Source organism: Dermacentor silvarum, chromosome 6 (genome assembly GCF_013339745.2).
Source record: "Dermacentor silvarum isolate Dsil-2018 chromosome 6, BIME_Dsil_1.4, whole genome shotgun sequence".
In the NCBI taxonomy this organism is placed as follows: domain Eukaryota; kingdom Metazoa; phylum Arthropoda; class Arachnida; order Ixodida; family Ixodidae; genus Dermacentor; species Dermacentor silvarum.
The window spans coordinates 127,568,732-127,589,447 of NC_051159.1; the positions used below are offsets into that span (position 1 = coordinate 127,568,732).

Sequence of the window (20,716 nt, forward strand, 5' to 3'; positions counted from 1 at the left end):
GTGGAGGGCTCCGGATTAATTTTGACCACCTGGGGTTCTTTAACGTGCACTGCAACGCAAGCACACGGGCGTTTTTGCATTTTCACCTCCATCGAAATGCGGCCGCCGCAGCCGGGATTCGATCCCGCATCATCATCATCGTTGACCTGTTTATGTTTGCTGCGGGACAAAGGCCTCTTCCTAAAAATTGCCAATTACCTCCGTCTTGTGCCAGCTGACACCATCTTGTGCCTGACCATTTTCTAATTTCATCACACCGCCTAGTTTTCTGCCGTCCCCATCTGCGGTTCCCTTCTCTTTGTAGTAACTCTTAATAGACCACCGGTTACCTGCATTATGCGATACACACACATCCTGCCCATCCATGTCCTCGATTTACTGAACCATATAATTTATCTTGAGAGTCACTCTGGAGCGGCAGCATTTGATTGACGTCATGCTAGAGGTTGAATCACCTTCCAACATTTCGAGTGCATGCATAGCGACGTCTGGTAGCCTTTGCACATTTCTTCTATCTGCCCTTCAAAGTTCACTTCCGTCAACAATTTCTCGGGACACAGTATGGCAACGTGAAGGCAATTAGCGAGCAAGCGTCTATCTCATTCCATGCTGCCCCCCCTCCCCCCCCTTGATGTACTGAAATTTCTCCGGCATTACATTTTGCGGCATTACATTTTAAGTATTGCACAGCCACATGCAAGGTTTTGCAGCCATGTAAATGACGCACCAACATGACAAGCACTTTGGCGTGCCAACAGCCACCTCGCGGAAGCTTTTATAACAGACCACTCAGCCTCCGACATATTGTGGAGGCCATGGGAACACCATCAACTTTTGTTAATGCCCGGCTGCTATTGGTGTCATCGTATCACATCATGGGAGAATGAAATGTGGGATCTAAAGCCGCAATTATTCGAGTATAGGGCAACTCTCATTTTGCTTGTACTTTGAATTTTGTTTGAGCAATAACTTGGGTTTGTGTGGGTCAATTTTCATAATTCTTTTTACCATGTGTTCTATGACATGCTGAGAGTAGACCTAGAGCAAATTTGGTGACCCAAAAGAAGTGTTGGAGGGCCCCTTTAAGAGCAGTCCAGGTTTGTGGTGGCACATTTCTGATAATGAGCTATTGCCGTTTTGTTCAGGTTCCGGCTCTTCAGGGAGCACTGTGTGTGTGTCAGTGGGAATTACATCAAGGACCTGACCATTCTGGGCCGAGACCTCGCTAAGACCATCATCATCGACAACTCACCGCAGGCATTTGGCTACCAGGTAAATCGAGATTCACGCTAAAAGCTTGGAGCACCACATGCGGAAAAGTGAAATGATGAGTGAAATATCTGTTACAAAAATTTTGACAGAGGTTTATCAGAGCAGAAAAATACAGACATATCTCGTTTTGGAGCTCCAGACCTGTGGGTTGGCTATTGATTATTTGGTTCTGTTTGAATGTGTATCTTAGCGTGTTCAAATGATTATGGTGAGCTGTGGCGCACAAGCTTGCACTTGGTGGGTTAAAGGTCTAGTCTGGTCTAGTCAGAGTCTGGTCATGGTGAAATTACTAGCCAAATTAACATATATATATTTCTTTCTTAGTCCAAATTTGCAAAGCTTTGCAGACAAGTATACTCCTTTTACTCCTGCTATTCTGCCTGTTTTCCATACTAATGTGATTTTTATTCATTTAAATTGTGACACTCCACCTGCCTTCAACTGATTTTCTGTGCACATGATATGGCTTTGTCACATGCCCTGAAACTCCCTTTTGTACATTCATCCATTTTTCTTGTGCATTGCAAACTGCAATTAGTTAATTTAATTATAATTAGTACAAATTGCAAGCTCCAAACAGCACATACAGGCGAATGAAGTGACTGTACTTAGGCACCGCAGTGTCTGTTCATGTGCATATAGCATCACCTAAAAAGTGCAGAACAGTACGATTTAATTTGCCTTTGAAAAATAATGCTGAGGTTCCTTAGTGAGCTTTATGCAGCACCAAGCATGTAGTCTCCATTGCTACCTGAGCTGTGGGGGTAGGCATTATCCACAAACTTCATGCACTAGCGTACTAGACATCAGTTTCATGTTCTGTCAACGACAGTAGAACCGACTTCAGAGGCAGACATAATTATTGGCGAATAACCGCTTGAAACACACCACACTGTATTTGCTGTGTGTTGCAGCTGGAGAATGGCATCCCGATTGAGTCATGGTTCATGGACAGGAATGACAGGGAACTCCTGAAGCTTCTGCCGTTTCTTGAGAGTTTGGTGTCAATGGTAAGCAGATCCCTGAATGTTGCCACGCCATGTGCTATCATTGAAGTGCGGTGATGGGGTTCCCATACAGTTTGAACAGATACAGTGATAATTGTTTTTCATAAAGCTAGTGTACTCCCTTTTTTGTGCTGAGCGCGAAATATTCATTTTGGCAAACATTAGAAAGCTTTAGCTTGTCCATACACCTATTAATCTTTATGGAAGTGCCAGGGTACGACGTACACGCACACCAGTAACAAAGCCGGTAGCGTCATCTTGTGACACTTTGTCCAACCACATGTGAAATCTCTTTTTTGTTACGTAGGTGGTTTTGTTGAAGCAACATATAAAAAGGACTGCTTATTGCATCGCTGCCGACAATACACCAGCAGATTATTAGAACAGGTTAGTTACTGCATTAATGACTCCGCGTCCCCTCTAAATAAATTTCCGCCACAAAATGGCACCACCAAGACGTTTTTTTATTTTTTTTTTTCTGTAATCTTTTTTTTCTCTCTCTCTCACATTCAGCCTCAGTATATTACTCGCCTGTTACGAAGGGTACAGCCACAAGTTCAGTTCAGCTCAAGTTTATGCTTCCGGTTAGAAGTGCTATCTATACTTCCGGCCACTTTGTTGCGTCCTAGAAGGTGGACTAAAATTAACTTGTTCCTTCGTCCTACGATGGTGAAAAGCGGATGCAAGACACAGACATGCATGTCGTGGACCTTGTGGCTGACGCCAGTTTTTCGCTATATGTCTTTGCTTGGTCTGGCTCTGCTCGCAAAACACTGTGTGCATGTTACCGTATGCAGCAAAGACTCCTTACCGCCTAGTGTGTCATGCGGACAGTCTTTCTGTACGGTAAAGTGTGTGCATGCGCAGTCTTCGGCCGGTACGGTATTACCGCACTTACCGTATGGTAGCATGGTACTGCTAAAACTCTCTAATTCAGAAAAAAGATTTAGGCGCCTTTAAAACTCTCGTCTTGGGGACTACTTAGAACATTCAAAATAACAAACTCCGCATAGGGGCTATGTCATGGGCAAAGTCTATCGAGACACAATCCTAGATATTTTTTTTATAGTGTCACTAAACGATTGCAGTCTGGCGTGCCCCCAGCCATCAACAACTTGCTTTTTTAAATCAATGTTGCCATCGTGGAGCTAGACAGAGGCAGATCAGGCGACCAAGGAGTGCCACTGTTTTGTTGTTTTGCTAGTTGGTTCACACCGCAGCTGTCATGGCTCCATTTCTGAGCTCTAGGCTCTAGAAATCTAGCAGAAAGTTTCAGCCATTTGGCTCTTTGGCAAGTATCTTTGGCTCAAGTCGGACGCTATCAAGCACCATGTCAGAAGGCGATTGACACCTTTACAATTACAGTAGATAAACTTACAAAAGCAACCTGGAAAGCTTGAACCATGTGTCCTACTCAGCAGCCGCTTAGCTGCAAGAAATTGCAACTAAGGAAGAGATTTCACTATCTTTAAGTGTATGTGTACAAATAGCACTTGTAACGCCCTCGTTGAATTTCAGCTTTTGGCATCCTTGTAATCCTTGAATTATCCTTGAATTTTGAGTCAAATGTTCTGTACAAACCTTGTAGATGTAAAACGCAGAAATGCTTTTATGAGACAACCGCTTGAGAGATGAGAATAAAATTTGTTGCATTTGAGAGAAAGAGGTAAATTCTAACGACTCTGGGAAGCAGAATGTTGGCCTAACACCTTGCATACTTTACGAAAATTGCCAAAATTGGTGAGTTTAAAAAAAAATAGAAGCACAATGTTTTCAAATTTGTAACTCTATGCCAAAAACAGATATTGCAGTTCCATAAAGCGTATCCATTAGAGCATCTCAAACGAACAAATGGGATAAATGAATTTACACCTTGCGTAAAATTGTCACAATGTTTGTGAGGGTTTTGTCCAAAGTCCTACAACAAGTTACTGGGATATTTCAGAGCCGTGTATAATACATCAGTTTTGTCCACCTTAAATGTAAAATGAACTGCAGTTTGCAGAGTTTACAGGTGCACATTCAGTGGAACGTTCTAACAAAACCCGATTTTACCAAGTTTTCTATTTTACGAATGTTTTCAATTCCATGACAAATATTCATGGAGCCTAATGAATTGGAGCAATGAAATGAGCACCAATGTCATGCCTGATTTAACAAAACTTAGGCAGAAATTATGGGCAAAGAAACATGTCACAGGAAACCTGTTACATTCAAAGTGCCTAGAAATTCATTCAAGTATTGCTGCAGTTAACTCCATGACCATGTCAGCTTAAGGTGGGCTGTTCTTACAGTTAAACTGAGGTTTAACTGTATTTTATATGTGACACACACCAGCGCTGACCCACTTTAGAGGACAACAAGGAAGCTTGAAAGGAAGTTGAGGAACTTAGAGAAGCTAATGGGATAGAGAATGATAGATGTAACGTTGGGAGTTAAAATGACAGTGGCTTTGATTACAGATCAAATGCTGGAATACTATATCTTACTTGAAATTAAGAGTTAGGAGTAGGGAAGGTCATGAAAGGGCTCAGAACAGAGAACTTGTCTATTAGAGAAATAGAACATTGTGCTGAGAAAGCAAAATATTGTCGAGGGCCACGGAAAATGAGACTGAGTGTTGGCATTGGTAAATTTGCAGCCATAGAGTTGACGTAAAACAGTAGTACAGTCGAACCCAGATATATCGAACCCACATATAATGAATTATTGTGGATAACGAAGAGGAGTAAAATCCCCTTGACATTTTTTGTATAATATTTTATTTTACATATCGAATTACAACTCTGAGGGAGGCTTTTACCTGGCAGCTGTTGATGACAGTGACACGCCAGCATGTTAACACTGCAACTTTCTGAACACGCCTTCTCACAGAGGGATGATGTGCGGCCCCACATCTGCAACAAGTACCATCTTGCAAGCTTCCTTCCCCCAGACTAAAGAATGCAGGGCCACGAGACATCGACACCACAACAGCCCACACTACTTGGAGGACAACCGGACAGGAAAGCATCATTTAGGAAGCAGTTCTTTGTACATAAGTAGTCTGTGCCGCAAAATTTGTTTTTTCTTTCTTTCTTTTGGCACGACAACAGTTTATTACATCACTGCATCTCAGCATACATACCGCTTTTATGAAAAGTTTTGCCATTTGGTGTTTGTTCGTAGCCCTGTCCTGAGAAAGAGCAGAGTGCTTGTGATGCATGCCTGTAAGAAGCCTAGACTGAAGAAGCCTAGACTGTTTGCATGATAGGAGACATACTGGCGCTTTCTCCTAGCTGTGTTGTTCTACATCTCAAGGGAGGTGTAGAGGGTTTTGGCATAGTAGAGACGTAACAGCATAGAGACATGCCACAGTACTGAAAGGTGTATCTGGGAACATTTGCTGCACTTGTGGTGACACCTTGTAAGACTGCGATAAACTTTATTGTGCTAGAAACATTTTGTTTGTTTAGCATAGCACACTCCTTCCCACCTCAAAAAAGACTTCTTACACAATTGCATAACTCAGTACTGAAGGAGAGGCATGAAAGTATCTTCGCGATGCTTTCAACACTTTTATGCCAGCAGATAAATGTAAAATAGCTGGACATTAGTATCACTTGTTGGGAGCTGGGGACGCTGTCTTGTTCAACTATTCCTGAACTATTTCACGGCATGGGGGAGGCCATTAGCAGTACGCATTTCCAGCATCTGGTCTTACTCTTGAGAAACTGACTGAGCCAAGTGCTGCTTAGATTTGGCCATGTGACGAGAACCAGTGTGTACTTGGTTAATGAAGACAGCTGGGCTAGTTGGTGCATTCTATATTGCCGAGACGTAATTAGGCACAGGAAAAGGCGAAGGATAGGAAGAAGTAGACAGGACAGTGCGCTAACTTTAACCCTCCCAGGGCCAGGGTCATTCTTTTGTCAGATTGAAATTTTCCTGCAACTTATTTCGAGAAAAAACAAGCAAATCATTTTTTGGATAGCAATAATGAGTTTTAGATTTTGCGCACACAAAGTAAGGGGACGCAAATCACCACATGTACAAAAGCATGCAAAATGGTATACAAAAGGATGCAAGCAGGGCATGGTGGTTTTGGGTACACGGGCACTCGGGTGTGCTATTTCTAAACCTCCCCAATAAAGCTACAACATAATTTTTAATGTGGGCATTTTTATACGTGGGTTGGCGTTAAATACATGGGCAAACTATCACAATTAAAATTTTTGATAATCAAATAAAATTCACACAATTTATTTTTGTGTTCAAAGTAGGTTTGACACAACTAGGGCCCCACTTCTATTCTGATATATTCCATTTCATTTTCAACTTTCATCTGTTGTGTTGAAGGCGTCACTCCAGCGAAGGCTGTGGTGCAGCAGCCTATGAGCCACATCTAAACTAATAGCAACGAGTCAAAAGAATGAAAATGAAGCGGATCGTTAAAGAACACCGCCCGAGGGCCACGTGGCCATAGCGAAAGCGAGGCATACTGCGCGAGCGCCCGCAAAAAGAAAAAAAGTCATGTACGCCCGTCAGAAAAATGAAGCGAGTGAGAAACTTGCAGTAACCAATTTCAGATTTCTAAATGAGATTCCATTACTTATTGTGCATCTCGGGAAGAAAGAGATGCACTTGTGGCATTATCGCGAGTTTGTGAACGCTCGCCTATAAACAAAGTAATCACACACCTACGGGAGAGTGCAGGCGAGCATCTCATGCTAATGCTTTCAGTAGTAAGGAACGCGATAGAAATCAGTTTTTCCAATGCCTGTAACTCAAAACGACACACACAACAATGCCAACTATAAATTGCGCAAGCACGCGCATGTGCATGCAGAAGTAAACTAGGCAGAGCGGGAATACTTCCAAACTACTACAGTGGTTCTGGCTGAATCAGTTTTGACGAAAGCCAAGGGGTGGCAGCACAATAAGAATTTTTTTCTAGAAGTCACGAAAGGTTTCAGCACCTCTGGAGCGATGCACATTAATGTTCGGTTGCTGCCGTACATGTATGGCCATAACCACTTGGGAGTTGTCACCGCCGCCTGCATGTATGGTGTTGACCCTCAAAGGTTTGACACCACTTTAGTTAAAGTTAGCGCTCTGTCCTGTTAGTCTTTTATGTCTTCCTGCACCAAATTATGCTTCGGCGTACTTGGCATGACATAGCCAAGGTCAAGGAGAGAGTGCTGTGCACTTTGACTGAACGCGGTCTCACATGTTGTTGCCAACAACGCTGATGTACACACCTATGCCATCCAGTACTCTGTTATTCGTCTCTGCTATGAAGTCGTAAATGTGCCAGAACTTTCTACTGAGTGTTGAAGTAATATTTTACGTTATTGTGTTATTTGGTGCTTTGTGCTAAATCTCATAAGGTGAGGCTTTTATCTGCTCTATGTATACCGTTGTTTTTAGCTGCAAATATTTTTGTTGGTTTCTGTGCAATAGCATTTGCTTAAGAAAAAAAATGCGTGATGAAAAAATGTGCAGTAGGAAGGGATGGAGAAGAATTCTATATAAAATTAAGACTTTATTGTTTTTTAACTGATGTGATACAGAAATTTGAACAGCTGCCTAACCTAAGTGCAGTGCAAACTTATATATGTAAGAGTTTTAGGATATGCCAAGTTTTAATTGTATTTTGTTTTATGCCTGGTGTGGCATGTGTCACTGCCCCGGGAGTTTAGGGCAGGGCCAACTACAGCATTAGTAGCTGATGCCGTTGTCATGAAGAGGAAAATAATTTGTTGTATTGTTTTTGTTTGTTTGTGTGCAATGCAATGCTTCATCTGAGACAGCAAAGGCCCGAGACTGTTTTCAGAATGTATAAATCATAAGCCCGGTTTTATTGTTCATTTGGACAGATTGCTTGTGGCAGGATTCATGTCATGTGTCCGTTCTTCCTTGCATTTGATTTCACAAGCAGCTCAGTTGTACTGAGCCACACAACAGAGAGAGAAAGAAACTAACATACTTGTGTAAGTTCAGGCCAGAATTGCCAGAAGAACAGTACATGAAATGAAAGAAAAAAAACATTTTGACACCGCCAACCATCATCTGTTTGTACAGTGACCCACATACGTGAGCCATCAGCATTAAAATGTCTTTCATGTTTACTTCAGATTCATAACACTCAAATCTCGCACAGAAGCTGCATTTTGTAGCCTTGCATTAATAGATCTGGCATTGGTGCGTGCTTGGTTTATTTGGTAGTAATGGAAAACTACCATCGCCTGCAAGCCTGGCCAGCCAGTTGGACTGGTGCTGCTATGAGGGGGGGTAAACAAAACTATTGGCATGGGAAACAGCAAGGGCCATGGGCTTAACAGGCAACTTAACTCACACTCTTAAAGTCCAAATTGCAGAGGAGGATGGCTTTCCACTTTTTGCCAAATGAGCTTGGCAAGTGTCAGTGCCAGATGTGTTGTTAGAAAGGAAATCCTCACTCACAACAAAAGCTCTGTATAAGAGCCAATTGAAACTCGTGTGGTTGGTGAGGACAAGCCATACAGATCTGGGGCATGCAAAGACACAGCACTGCAAATAGACTGTATACCCCTGCAATTTTTTTACTAATATTGTGCGAGTGTCAACCGCAAGGCGTGTCAGCGGACTTGTAGCGGAAAGGGGCGGCGGGATCGGCGAATTTATGTGCAGGCACACAATTCGATTTCCAGTTTGAACGTATTCTGCTGTGCGGTTTGCTCCAGAAGTGCCCCTTGCCGCTACACGGCCCCCGACACATTGTGCGGTCAACCCTCACGCAATAGTATTAAAAAATTGTAAGGGTGTACACATGGTGAGCATTGATGCTGTGTGTTTTCGATCTGCACTTTAGTATAGTTTACTCAATGTGAGATGTCAGTTCTACCAAGTTGTACTTCTTTAAAACTTTGCCCAAATAAGCATAATGCCACGGACACATGAAAAAAGAAGGGATAAATTCAAATAAGAGTGGAAATGTCTGAAGATACCATGGTGATCTGTTTGTGTGGCTGGCTGGGAACTTTGTAGGGGAAGGCCAACAGCATCTGGTATATTGGCCACTGAAGAACAAAACATTCTTGTTCCACCCTTTCTTTTAAAAAAAATGTATTTGAGTTGACTCATTCAACGTTAGTTTGCCGGTGGCTGTTCACATTCACAACTGCCTGGATTGGCAGAAGTGTTGCACCAGCAGAAAGGGGGCTTTCGTGAGTGACATGAATTTTGTTTCTTGTTTCATATACTGATGGGAGCCCATTGGCTGCTTTGACTGTGTCAATACAAAACTTGCTATTACTTATATTTCATTCTTTCGGTGAAGTGCAATTTCTGTAAGTTGTCAAGGAGACAACTGTAATGGCTAGCAATTTGCTAAGAGTATGTTAAGTATGCTGCAAAATGTGTAGCAATGCTAAGAATGCTTGTGAGTGCATTCATGATACAAAAATATATGTATAGAAAATTTATAACACTGGTAACTAATGTGCCAAAAACAGAACGCTAATGCCGACAAACTTTTCCCAGTGAACCTTGAAAACCTGACCTGCTGTACCTGCTGCAAAAATATATTAATATGTGCAAAAAAAAGAAAGGTGTGAATGTGTTGTGGTTTTTGTTCTATGCTGAAAAGACTAGCAGAAAGTTTTTATTATTATATTAGTTGTTATTATTTCAATGCCTGAATCACATATCATTATTTCTCAACATGCATATTGATCATACTTGCTGTCCCCAAAATCGGTTTGTAAGAATAGCTTCTTACAGCGGGTGCCCTTGCCAGAGAATTTGTATTAATGAGTAACTAACAGCAAAGGGAAAATGTTTCAACATGCTGTAGACTGTTGATAAAAGTGCAATCTCTAATTCATATGGCCAGATAAAAAAGGCCAGTCGAGAAAAAAAAAAGTGGGGGAAGATTTTTTTTAAGGTAATGATTCTAGTTTCAGTACTGAAAAGAAACATGCAGAGTATGTAAAATACAAAGTGAATCCACTGCAGGCAATATCCATGAGCTAGTTTCCTCACATGGTTTGAACATCACCACTAAAAAGTGCCCTGCACTTGGGAAAACAAATGAGTCGCTACAGATGTGCTCCTTGCTTATGCACACTTTCGAAGTGCAGGTGCTGCCATTCAAGTAGCGGTGTTCGAGCCATGTAAAGAGGAGCCTTCTTGTGCAGGTCATTTGCATGTTGTAGGACCGAGGAGGGACGGCATTGCTTGTTTATGCACATAAGCTGAAAAGCGGTAGCACTACGCTGTAGCTCTGTGCTGATGTGGGTATGCTTGGCAATATAAGATCACGTATAGTGTGATTCAGTCACATGTTTATCTATAAATGCCTTTACATATTACTGCTGTGATGAGTTCTCATGGAACGTGCAGTGGAGTAAACGCACCTACACCGTGCTTGACTCTCGGAGAGAAAGAATGTTGTGAAAGTATTGTACCAGAGAGTGTCAAGGGAGTACACGGCATGCCGAGTGGTGCACATTACAATCTGGCTCGAAAGAGTGGAACAAGTTTCGGGAGCCTACATTACTGCTTTCGGCTGCAGTTATACATTTATCAGCAGATTTTATCTTTCACACATTTTGAAAAAAAAAGAATAATATCGAGATGTTCCGCATGCGGTCCACAGTGATCAATAACAGCTATTCCACATATCTGTATTCCTATGGAAACCTGAAATTTATATAGAATCGATATTATGACTCGTAAGAAAGAGTAAGATAGGAATTTATGGAAAACATTAAATTTGCAAAAATTGTTTTTGATATATGTGAGCCTTGTTCACCAAAGGTTTTTCTGCGATCTAGATTCTCAGACAATGCAAGATGCAGTCCCTGGGCTCAAAAAATGCTGCGTCTCATGCAAGTTGTGGCTTACTGCAGTCTCCTTGAAAAGTCATAATGTGGTTCATCATAACTTGGTCGAAACTTTCAGCCAGTATTTGAGTATGTACTGAAACAGGGTTGGCTGGCTTGGCGAATATATGGTTGAGGTGACTGCTGGCTTGCATATTTGTGTGCTGAAGTGGAAGAGTGGCCACAGCAGTTTAACCTGTGCTATATCATTACATGTTATCATACCATGCCAGCTGTAAAAACTGTGTATGCTTTTAGACGTTCCGATGAGAAGGCTTGTCTCTCTAGATTGTTGTTTGTTAGCTATGGCACATTGTTAATGAGCGTAGCTGTTGTCTGTGTGCTGCTGTTGGTTCTTTGGAGAGTTTAAGAAAGCTCTTGGTGAAACGGGAATGCCAGGGAATGGGAAAAAAAAGAAAAAGATAAACAAAAAAGGAAACTGAAGATAATGAATGCATATATGAGAGTGCCATTAAACGATGTGTAAATGTGTGCACTTATCAGAGGATCTCACTATCATTTCTGTACGCTGTGTGCTGGCCAATTTATGGCGTATACAAGGAAAGTCTCAGGCAGGGTTGAGTGTGTCGCTTCTAAATGTTGTGAAACTTGCTGCTTGTGTTTTCTTGTTATTGTTCTTGAGAGAGTAGGCACAGCGCAAAGGTGATGTGCTGTTCTGAAAGCGTGCTGAAGTATGCAAAAAAAAAAAAAAGGGGCATCTATGGAAGTTAGCATTTGTTGAGCTGACCTTTGTGGCATTTGTCCCATACACTAAACCCCCGAAAGGCACAAAGGACATTGGCTTGCGTGCGCTTCTAGTTTGTGCCGTTTGTGTTAAGGTTTTGAATTAAGTAAAAAATAAAATACAATCTGTTCCACAGCAGAGCTTAGAGGCTGAAATTGAGGCTGCAAGTGTTTTTTAAGGCTGCCAAATTTCCTGTCCTGCTTTTTGTTTGTACTCTTTCCCTACATCTGCGTCCATGAAGACTGCTAAAAGTAGTACTTTTTGTATCTGACGGAGATTCATCAAATTAGAATAATTTTCGTGGTAACCTGCCTTCAGTTGCGTTTAATGTTACTTTGCTGGCTTGTCACTTCATTAGTCAATATTTCAAAGAAAATCCTAAAAGGGGGTGCGTTCTACCCTCTAGCTGTGCCCAGTGTGTGCTTTTCTCAAGTCATCTCGCTTGTAAAGATTCTGCACTCAATACCTCAGCATCGGCACCCGCCTCACCCATGTCCCACTTTTACTCTGGATGTCTCCTTTTCCTTGGCTTTTGTGGGGGCACTTTCACGTGCATAGGAGTGCCACAGCCAGATGGATAATCTATCATACTAGCCTAGTTTGACTATTATCATCTAGATGTCATTATAGCTATACTTCACATTTTATACTCTGGGCGGGGGTGAAAGAATAAACAAAAAGAAGGGGGCCAGTGGTCTAGACGTGTACATTATCTGCTGTGTTGAGTGTGAAAAGCAGCATGCAGCGCAGGGGTACCAGAGACCGCACCAGGCTGTTTGAGTAGTTGTGTTGCTAATGGAAATTTTTGCGATAGTGCCTGATCTCCGTACTCCAGCTGGCAAAACTAGACAGCGTTACAGTGTTTCCCATGCATGCCTTCCTTTGTGATTTGGCAAGTGCAAGTTGTGGTGCGAAAAACACTTTGAAGGAGAAACTCCTCTGTTGCTTGTCTGCATTATCACGTGACTGAATAAGGTCACTTCAAGGCATGCATATGAGGGAAGAAAATTGATAAGTGTCATCTAGTGGCATACAGTGCAAGTTTCCATGGCAACTGTGGTTGCAGAATGGAAGCAGGTCTGTTGCATTCGCCTGCTGTTGGACAATGCCAGCACACGTGAATGGCTCAGTGTCACCAGTAGCCTTTGTGAGGCTACCTGGCTAAGCTGGAGTTTCTGCTCCCAAATGTTGCTTGCTCCACAAGTCTTGGTTGTAGGGGGAAATGTTTCCGCAAATGTGTTATCAAGGACCGAAATCTGAGTAATTGTTGGTACGCTTGCATAAAAGCTTTATGCTGAAAGAGTGCCGCTAGAAAAGGAAAGAGATACACTAAAATATCAGTTGAGAATCTAAACTGTGAAGAAAAGGAAATGACAGAGAGATGCTCCCGTAAAGGACACTTGAGGATGCACGAGTAATTTGTGCAGATGTAGCCAGAGTCCAAATGGAGCTGTGCGTCCAGTCGGTCACTTAAATGGTGGGCAAGAAGTACAGGACACATCGTGTCGATTGAGAACAACATGCCTTCAGTGCTTTTTCTACTCCCATCGTATTAAACTGCAATTTCCATATAGAAGTGCCACATAATTTGTAGCCGATCTTCCTCATGTTCGAAAAATACCCAAGTTTTACTCTATAACCCACACTGGCTCTGTATGCCAAGCTGAAGCAGTGGCATGCACATTCGGGTTGAGTATGACGAGAACTGCCTGCATTTGTTTGAGGCAGCCCAGGTCATTAGTATTTTGTACAGTACACTGAAGAAGTCTCACCTCTTCGATGCTAGAATTTTTATGCAAGCTTCTGACCAGATGCGTCTAGACAGTCGTAGTGCTCTTGTGTAGTTAACAAAAAATGTTTGGTAATGGCAACACTTTGCGTTGCACTGTTGGCGTGCTCTTCTCTCGACTTCAAACTGCAGTTTTATTGCAGTCATGCAGAACTTGTAGAAATCAAAATCTCAAAACTTTGTGCTGTGTGTAATGCGACTGAAGGAGCCAAATGTTGAGCTTTGAGCCTGCTGCTCAACTAGATTGAGCATCTCGGATTAGGAGCACTATTGCACTACATCTTGTTCTGGCAGTGCCTTGCCCACAAAAATTGTTTGGGCTTCAAGGCAAGTGAGCTGGTTTTAAGCAACTCTTTGGCAGTTTCGCAACTGCAGTAGGGTTTTTTTTTTTTTTTTTCAATTTTCTTAAACTGGTTTGTACTATACCAATTACAAGAGAAAGTGTACACATACAGGCATCACTAAAACCGCTTGTTACTTGCTATCGTAGAGCTTCGTACTAGAATTACTGGAGGGAAGCCCCTTGCCAGTGTTGATAACAAATATGGCAGTTTGACCATGATGAAAACTACAGGATGTTAGAATTGTCTTGCATCCATGTGGCCTTCTTTTGTAATTCTTTTAAAGCAATTTGTCTTTGCTGATATGTGTAAATGATATTGCTTTAGCTCAAACTCCACCTAGCTGTTTCTAGTGCTTCTAATGTAACGCAAACAATAAAGTCACAAACTGTCAGATCTGAGAAGCATGTGTACAAAACGACAGGTTTCATTTATGTGCTCAAGATTCTGCGCCACACTTAGTTCCAACATTGAATTGTTGCTGTAAGGTATTGCTGGGACGTAAACAAACTAGGTCACTATCAGTAATCATAGAAGTGTAACCAAATCAGCTCATGAGATTAAGGTTGATCATTCGATTAGCAGTTGAATTGTTGGAACTCTACACTACCCTCCGGTAATGTTTACATGAAACTAACTGCTACATGTATGCCAGTCTAAATTTACACGATGCAAGCATATTTTAAGCAGAAGCATTGTCTGTGCATACCTAAAAATAAAAATTTGAGAATTTTTCAGCGAATAGTTCTTGTCATGAATTGTTATCCTTCCCACTTTATTTGTAACTGCTAGTGAGTACTGCTGTCACAGTTTGCTTAAATGGAATCAGCTGTGTACATTTCTATGCCCCTGCTGCTGTTTTTGTGCAATTAAACATATAATTGCGCATTTATTATACTGTCTTTCATTGAGTCAACCAAATAAACAAACAATCTACTGTTGTGGTACTGTTTTCTTAATCTGCTTGCTGCCAAGCCTCGCTCTGCAGAAATACTGCAGTACTGCAGCGAAAACACCTTTGGTGATTTTTCAAACCTTATCTGTTCAATAAAGCAGGACTTTGTTCAGTTCAGGACCCCACAAGCAGACGAGAGCAAGAAAATGGCTCAGGCATGCATGTTTAATGACAGTGCATTCTTTACTTTTGAGAAACTGGGCCTAAAAGGTATCGGCTCAGTGTTAGCATTATGTGCCACCATCTCGGTGATGAGATTTGTTTTGTACGGTCGGGCCTTGCTTGTTCACGCTAATTCTCCATCAAGCACATGGTTATTGTTGCTAGATATTGTAGCCAACAGGTGCACTTTTACATTCTTTATTTGCGTTTCGCTTGGCCATGAGCAAAAATATAGCCGAGTAAGGTGCATGCGAAATGTCCTACTGACAACGTAAAACCAACATTGGGAACAATGAAATTGGAATAGTGTATCAACTGTGCCTCCATAATACTACATGACAGTGAACTTAAGCTGTTCATTATGCTAACAATTAAACTAGTTTTCGTTTGCCATATTTTATCTAATATGTAATTCGGAAGAGTGAAGGGGATATCTGAGTGGCACTTGCGTGCTATCTTTGTATGTTGCTTATGTATCTTCGGTTTTTCCAGTAAATGCTCAGTTGTAGGAGGCACAGAGTGTGCCATCGTCCTTCATGTCTCTCATTCTAAGCGCCATTTTAAAGATGAATGGCAACTCACAGTTATGTTGAGATAACTCTATAGTGTTACCACAAACCCTACTAGTCGAAAGGCGCAGAGCACGCAGTCGCACACTATAGAGGGAAACGCTTGGGAACAGATAGTACAACTCAAGTGCACATTCATTGCACAAGACCCAGAATGCAAAACTAAAGTAGTTTCTTGTGCTCTTCGAGATGGTTTATATTTATTAACTTTTGTTTAGCAATGTCCCTCTGTTGATAGCATTGCTGAAGGCATTTCTTGCTCTTCCAGAAACTCTAACAAGCCGTGGCGTCCAAAGAAACGTGGCAAATATCCATAGTGTTTGCAGGAGTGTAGTAACCCAAAGCTGTAGAGACATGAAAAAGGTGGAGAAAACAAGAGACCGAAACTGTAGGCTCCTTGCAGCATGCGAGAGAATAGTATTTGGCTTGGGTGTTCATTACAGCATTGCCTACAGTTGGGTAGATCACGTACCTCAATGATGCGTTGCAGATGCTCATCTACGATGCTGTTTCATGGCATAAGTCAACTGTATACCTGGTGAACAACAGCCCGGTACAAGTAATCCTAAAGGTTGCCTTTGTGGCGTAGTCATAACTTAACCACATGGGAAACTAAATGAGTTAACTGGATTGGTTGATTAGATTTATGGAATGGCAAAGGGCTCTGTCTTACAAGCAGAGCTAGGCATGTCAGAAATACAATTGCAAAAGAGAGATGGTAATATCACTTTAAAATGTGCATGCAGCTGCTTGTGATGTCAATTTTTGTACTGTGCGATTACGTAATTCTCTATTAATAAGGATTACACCGCATTCACATACATTAATCAATATGCCAACTTTTGTGGACTTCCCTGTAGTAGAAGATACGAGAATATGTTGAGAAATGGCTCTTGTCACTAGCACTGTGGTTTCGGCATGAAGTCCAGGAAATTAAGTTTGGCCATCATTTACTAATAAGCAGTCTTTTTATGCCAACGATACACAGAGTATTGAAGGAGTAACCCACTAGTCCACACTGATCTAGCCTTGCATATTACTGTCCCATAAAATGCTTTAACTCAGACTAGGCCTTTGGCAAGCTTTGTTTTTTCCAGACAAAGCATTAAAACAAATGCAGCTTCTGCAACTGAAAGAGCAGTCAAACATGCCAAGCATCAGAGAGAGCGTGCACATTTGAAACACGCATTAAAGTACTTTTGCTTTGCAGGCTAGTTGGTATATTTTTGCATGAAATGCTATGCAAAGGGAAAAGAACAGTCTACTTTTCCCTATAAATATTGTACAGCATTTTAAGTTCTTAGCATTTACTACAACTGTGCTTACACAGTGCCCATGTTCAAACCTGTTTAAGGCTATTGTTGTACGTAGCCTGTTTAATGCTAGTGCATGAAATTAAATGCTATAGCATTTAATGGTGCAATTTAAACAGGCTAAACAATATACACACAACTCGTGGTTGAAAATAAAACATTTACTTCTGCCAGGACCATACAGGCATGGAATCATAAGAGCAAGCAACCACAAGTAGGGACACGCAGGATCTTCAAGCCAGGCCCTTTTTCCCAAATTTCAGGCCAAGCCATCATACAGTGCGCCTTCCGCAACCCACAGGTGCTGTCCGAGACACCAGTCGCACAGTCGACCAGCAGTGCAAATGTCCAGCAAGGGGCACCTCACAACAGCTTCTACCTTGCGTACACCCACATACTATGCAAGCCAAAGTAAAATTGAACACATTTCTGCCATTCAAGTTCATTGGCACATCAGCATGGAAGTTCAATGTGCCACAGTGCTTGTGCATGTACAAAACATGACACAATCTCACCCGCTCATGCGACAACCAACTTCGATGGCAGAACTATGTTCCATTTAACTTCTGGCGCACATAGTATCTGACAGTTCACTTTGCAGTGACTGCTGCACGAGGTGCTCACTCTATAGCCTGAAATAAAAGATGCATTTACCATTTTAAATACGCTGTCTGTCGCTAAAAATCATGGTGTCATTATGTGTATTTGACAGAGTTCATGCTTTTATGTGCACGCGTGTGCATTTTACGTTTGGCCTTACACCAGCGAGCACACCTGCAAGGTTAGTAACATTTAACGCATTTCTCTGAAATGAGAGAATTGATTATAGAGAAGGCAGACAGATAAGCCCGAGCTAGGATGTCCTTTCTTGCTACATTGCACAAGGGATGGTGGAAAGGAGACAAAAAAGACTGACGAAAGATAACAAGAACAGCATATACAACAACCGCACATGCAAAGGGTCGTGTATCTTTGTTTCTGGGTTTTTTTACACCCGTGGCTTGTAGTTAGCCCGAGCTGTCAATTGATTTCTTAACTAGCTTGTGAGAAATTTCTTCCGCGAAGAATAGGGCAATATTGGCTCGTGTGCTTTGAAGTTTTGTTGGTTGCTACATGTGACAATTCAGGCTCATGTAAACAGTAGTATGCATTCATATTCACAACGCAAATCAAAAACAAGCTCACAAAGAAACAAACTGCAGTGGAGTCTCGTTGATACGATTCTGCATAATACATATTTCAGGATAATAGGTTTCTTTTTCCTTTCCCGATGATACGATTTGGTTGGATAATACGATTTTCGGATGATGCGCTTTATTTTCCGGTTCCCGTGAAGATCGTATCAACGAGATTCCACTGTAAATAGACTTAAAAAGTGCTGGATATCAGTTAAATTTTATTAGACTTCAGAAATACGCGCACAGGCGCAAACATTGTGCACAAGCATGGATGAGAAAACCGATAGTGATAAAAATATAAATAAATGAGATACCGATCTCCTATACAAATCCCTACCAAATAGTCCATAACAGCCCTCATAGCTACTCTTGCTGCAGTGCCTTTGCCTGCCAGCGTCTTTCACTGAAGCGTGTACACAGGGCAGTTGCAAAACATGTTGCAATCTTTCATAACAACTGGCATTGCTCACAGTTTGGGCTGTCTACATGGCCAATGAGGTGTGCATAGCACTGAGTGAAGGCGATGTCCAGGCGAATTCGGTGCAAGCATAGGCACTTGCTTGGCTTCGCTTGACTTTAGCTGGGAGCCGAAAGCCCTGTCAGGGTCTATTTCTCTCAAGTGCCTGAGCAATGGTCTAGTTGAGCCCAGCGAGCTACTGTGCAATATCACATGAACAAGGTTGGCAAGGAGTTTCCATCAATTTGCGAGTACGAGTTCGTTACCTTGGCAGCCTTAAAAACAGGATTCTTGCTTCTGCATCAGCTAGCTCATTGCTGGCCAAGCCAGAGTTCTGGCACCAATTGAAAGGTAATAAAGGGACCATTCCTCAGCACAAGATCAAATGGCTGTACGACATCTAGGACTAAGACACAATAGTGTCCCCTCTTAAGGAATCGGTGGCTTGCAGTACTGATTTTACAAAAAAAAAAAAGTACCGTCCACTTAACGGTGTCGGGCTGGAGACAAAGTGGACAGCTTCTCTCATTGCAACTAGTTCTGCAGCTGTTGACGACCTATGGTTCAATTTGAATTGAGAGGTACCTACGTGGTTGTAGGATCACAAAGGTACTAGTCATTGAGATGCACAAAGTTACGGATCTGCGGCAGCCAAAAATGTTTAAAAATTAAATTATCAAGTTTTATGTCAAAACCACAATTTGATCGTGAGGCGTGGTAGGGAACTCTGGATAAATTTTGATCATTTGGGATTCTTTATTGTGCACCCAAATCTAAGTGCACGAGGGTTCTCGCATTTCACCCCCATCGAAATGCGGTTGCTGCGACTGGAATTGAACCCGCAACCTTGATCATCAAAACGTGGCCGTCACAGCCAGAATTGCAAACCCACGACCTCATGCTCGGCAGCGCAATGCCATAGCCACTGAACTACCGCAATGAATAATAAATAAATGTACTTAGTGACTAAACAATTTCTTTTTTCTCTCTGGGGATGAATTGCTGCTTTCTTTCACAAAAGTTACTGCTCACCACACAAATGGCATGAAATGCAAATATGTATTTTAGTTCCATTAATTACCAATCAATGATATGCAGGAACTGCAAACTACTAGAAAGCTACCAACAACAGTCTCTTTTAAACAAAGCAATGGATATTCATTCCCACAAAAGAACTTCAGGTGCAGCCAAGAACCCCCAAGAAATGGAAAGACTCGTACCTGGCTATGATTTCTGCATGCCGGTGACTGGCTGCACAGGCTTCCCTTCGCTGACTTCCAGAACTCGTGTGACAATCTATTGAATGTGATGAAGGGAGTGGCAGGAAGTTATATGTGCAGAGATATTCAGCTGACCAAAAAACTAGGTCAAGGCATGGTTGAAGTAGTCTTAAAATTTGCTGCAAGGGTGTTTCTTAGCTTAATAATATTGACAGCATAATACAAGGTTTGTTTTAGCTTCTAAGTTCAACTGGAATTTGCACTAAGGGTGTGGTAGACATACGGGGGACAGAACCACAACAATTTGCATTAAGTGGTGGCACCCATGCAATAGCTCTTGAAAGTTGCTCTTGTGACATAGTGAAGGGAAATACTTTTCCTTTCAATTAACTTGCAAACAGTCACCTCAAGTATTTCACCAGTATAATCAGACTTCAAGGATGCATTTTCCATCACTGCCCAAACAGATAACCAAGAACTGAACAAGATGATCAAATTTCAGTGTTGCAACTGTGGTGCCGAACGTATGGATGTTTCATCGCTTAGAAATGCTCTACGTGCTGGTTAATTATGCCACTTTTTACGCTTTAAATGTTGCATAACACATAGGTACAAACGTGGACTCCTAACAATAACTCGGTACAGCAGTAAAATTACCTGAATAGTAAGCACCAAGCTTAATTTCAACATATTGTCACGGGCGGCGATCTTGTGGTCGGTGGATGGACGATGACGACGGTGCGGCTATCTGGTATGCACGCGCTAGCCCTACCATTGCTGCACTGTTGTGCGCCTTGCCTTGTAAATATATCCATTGTATATAGATTCTCCCCGTAACATCTTTGGTGGAGGTGCAAGGTAA

The 20,716-nt window shown here is 41.9% G+C and overlaps 1 protein-coding gene across 2 annotated transcripts in view; it reads left to right on the forward strand.

The window, feature by feature from the left end:
- LOC119455954 (CTD small phosphatase-like protein 2) overlaps nt 1-14,937 on the forward strand; it is a 41,391-nt gene extending 26,454 nt beyond the window's left edge. For both annotated transcript variants that reach the window (XM_037717502.2, XM_049669462.1), the window contains exons 11-13: nt 1,146-1,272; nt 2,187-2,282; nt 5,154-14,937. In XM_037717502.2, the coding sequence (XP_037573430.1) occupies nt 1,146-1,272; nt 2,187-2,282; nt 5,154-5,219 (289 nt within the window). In that variant the 3' untranslated portion in view covers nt 5,220-14,937. The remainder of the gene's footprint in view (nt 1-1,145; nt 1,273-2,186; nt 2,283-5,153) is intronic.
- Nucleotides 14,938-20,716: the final 5,779 nt, after the last annotated feature.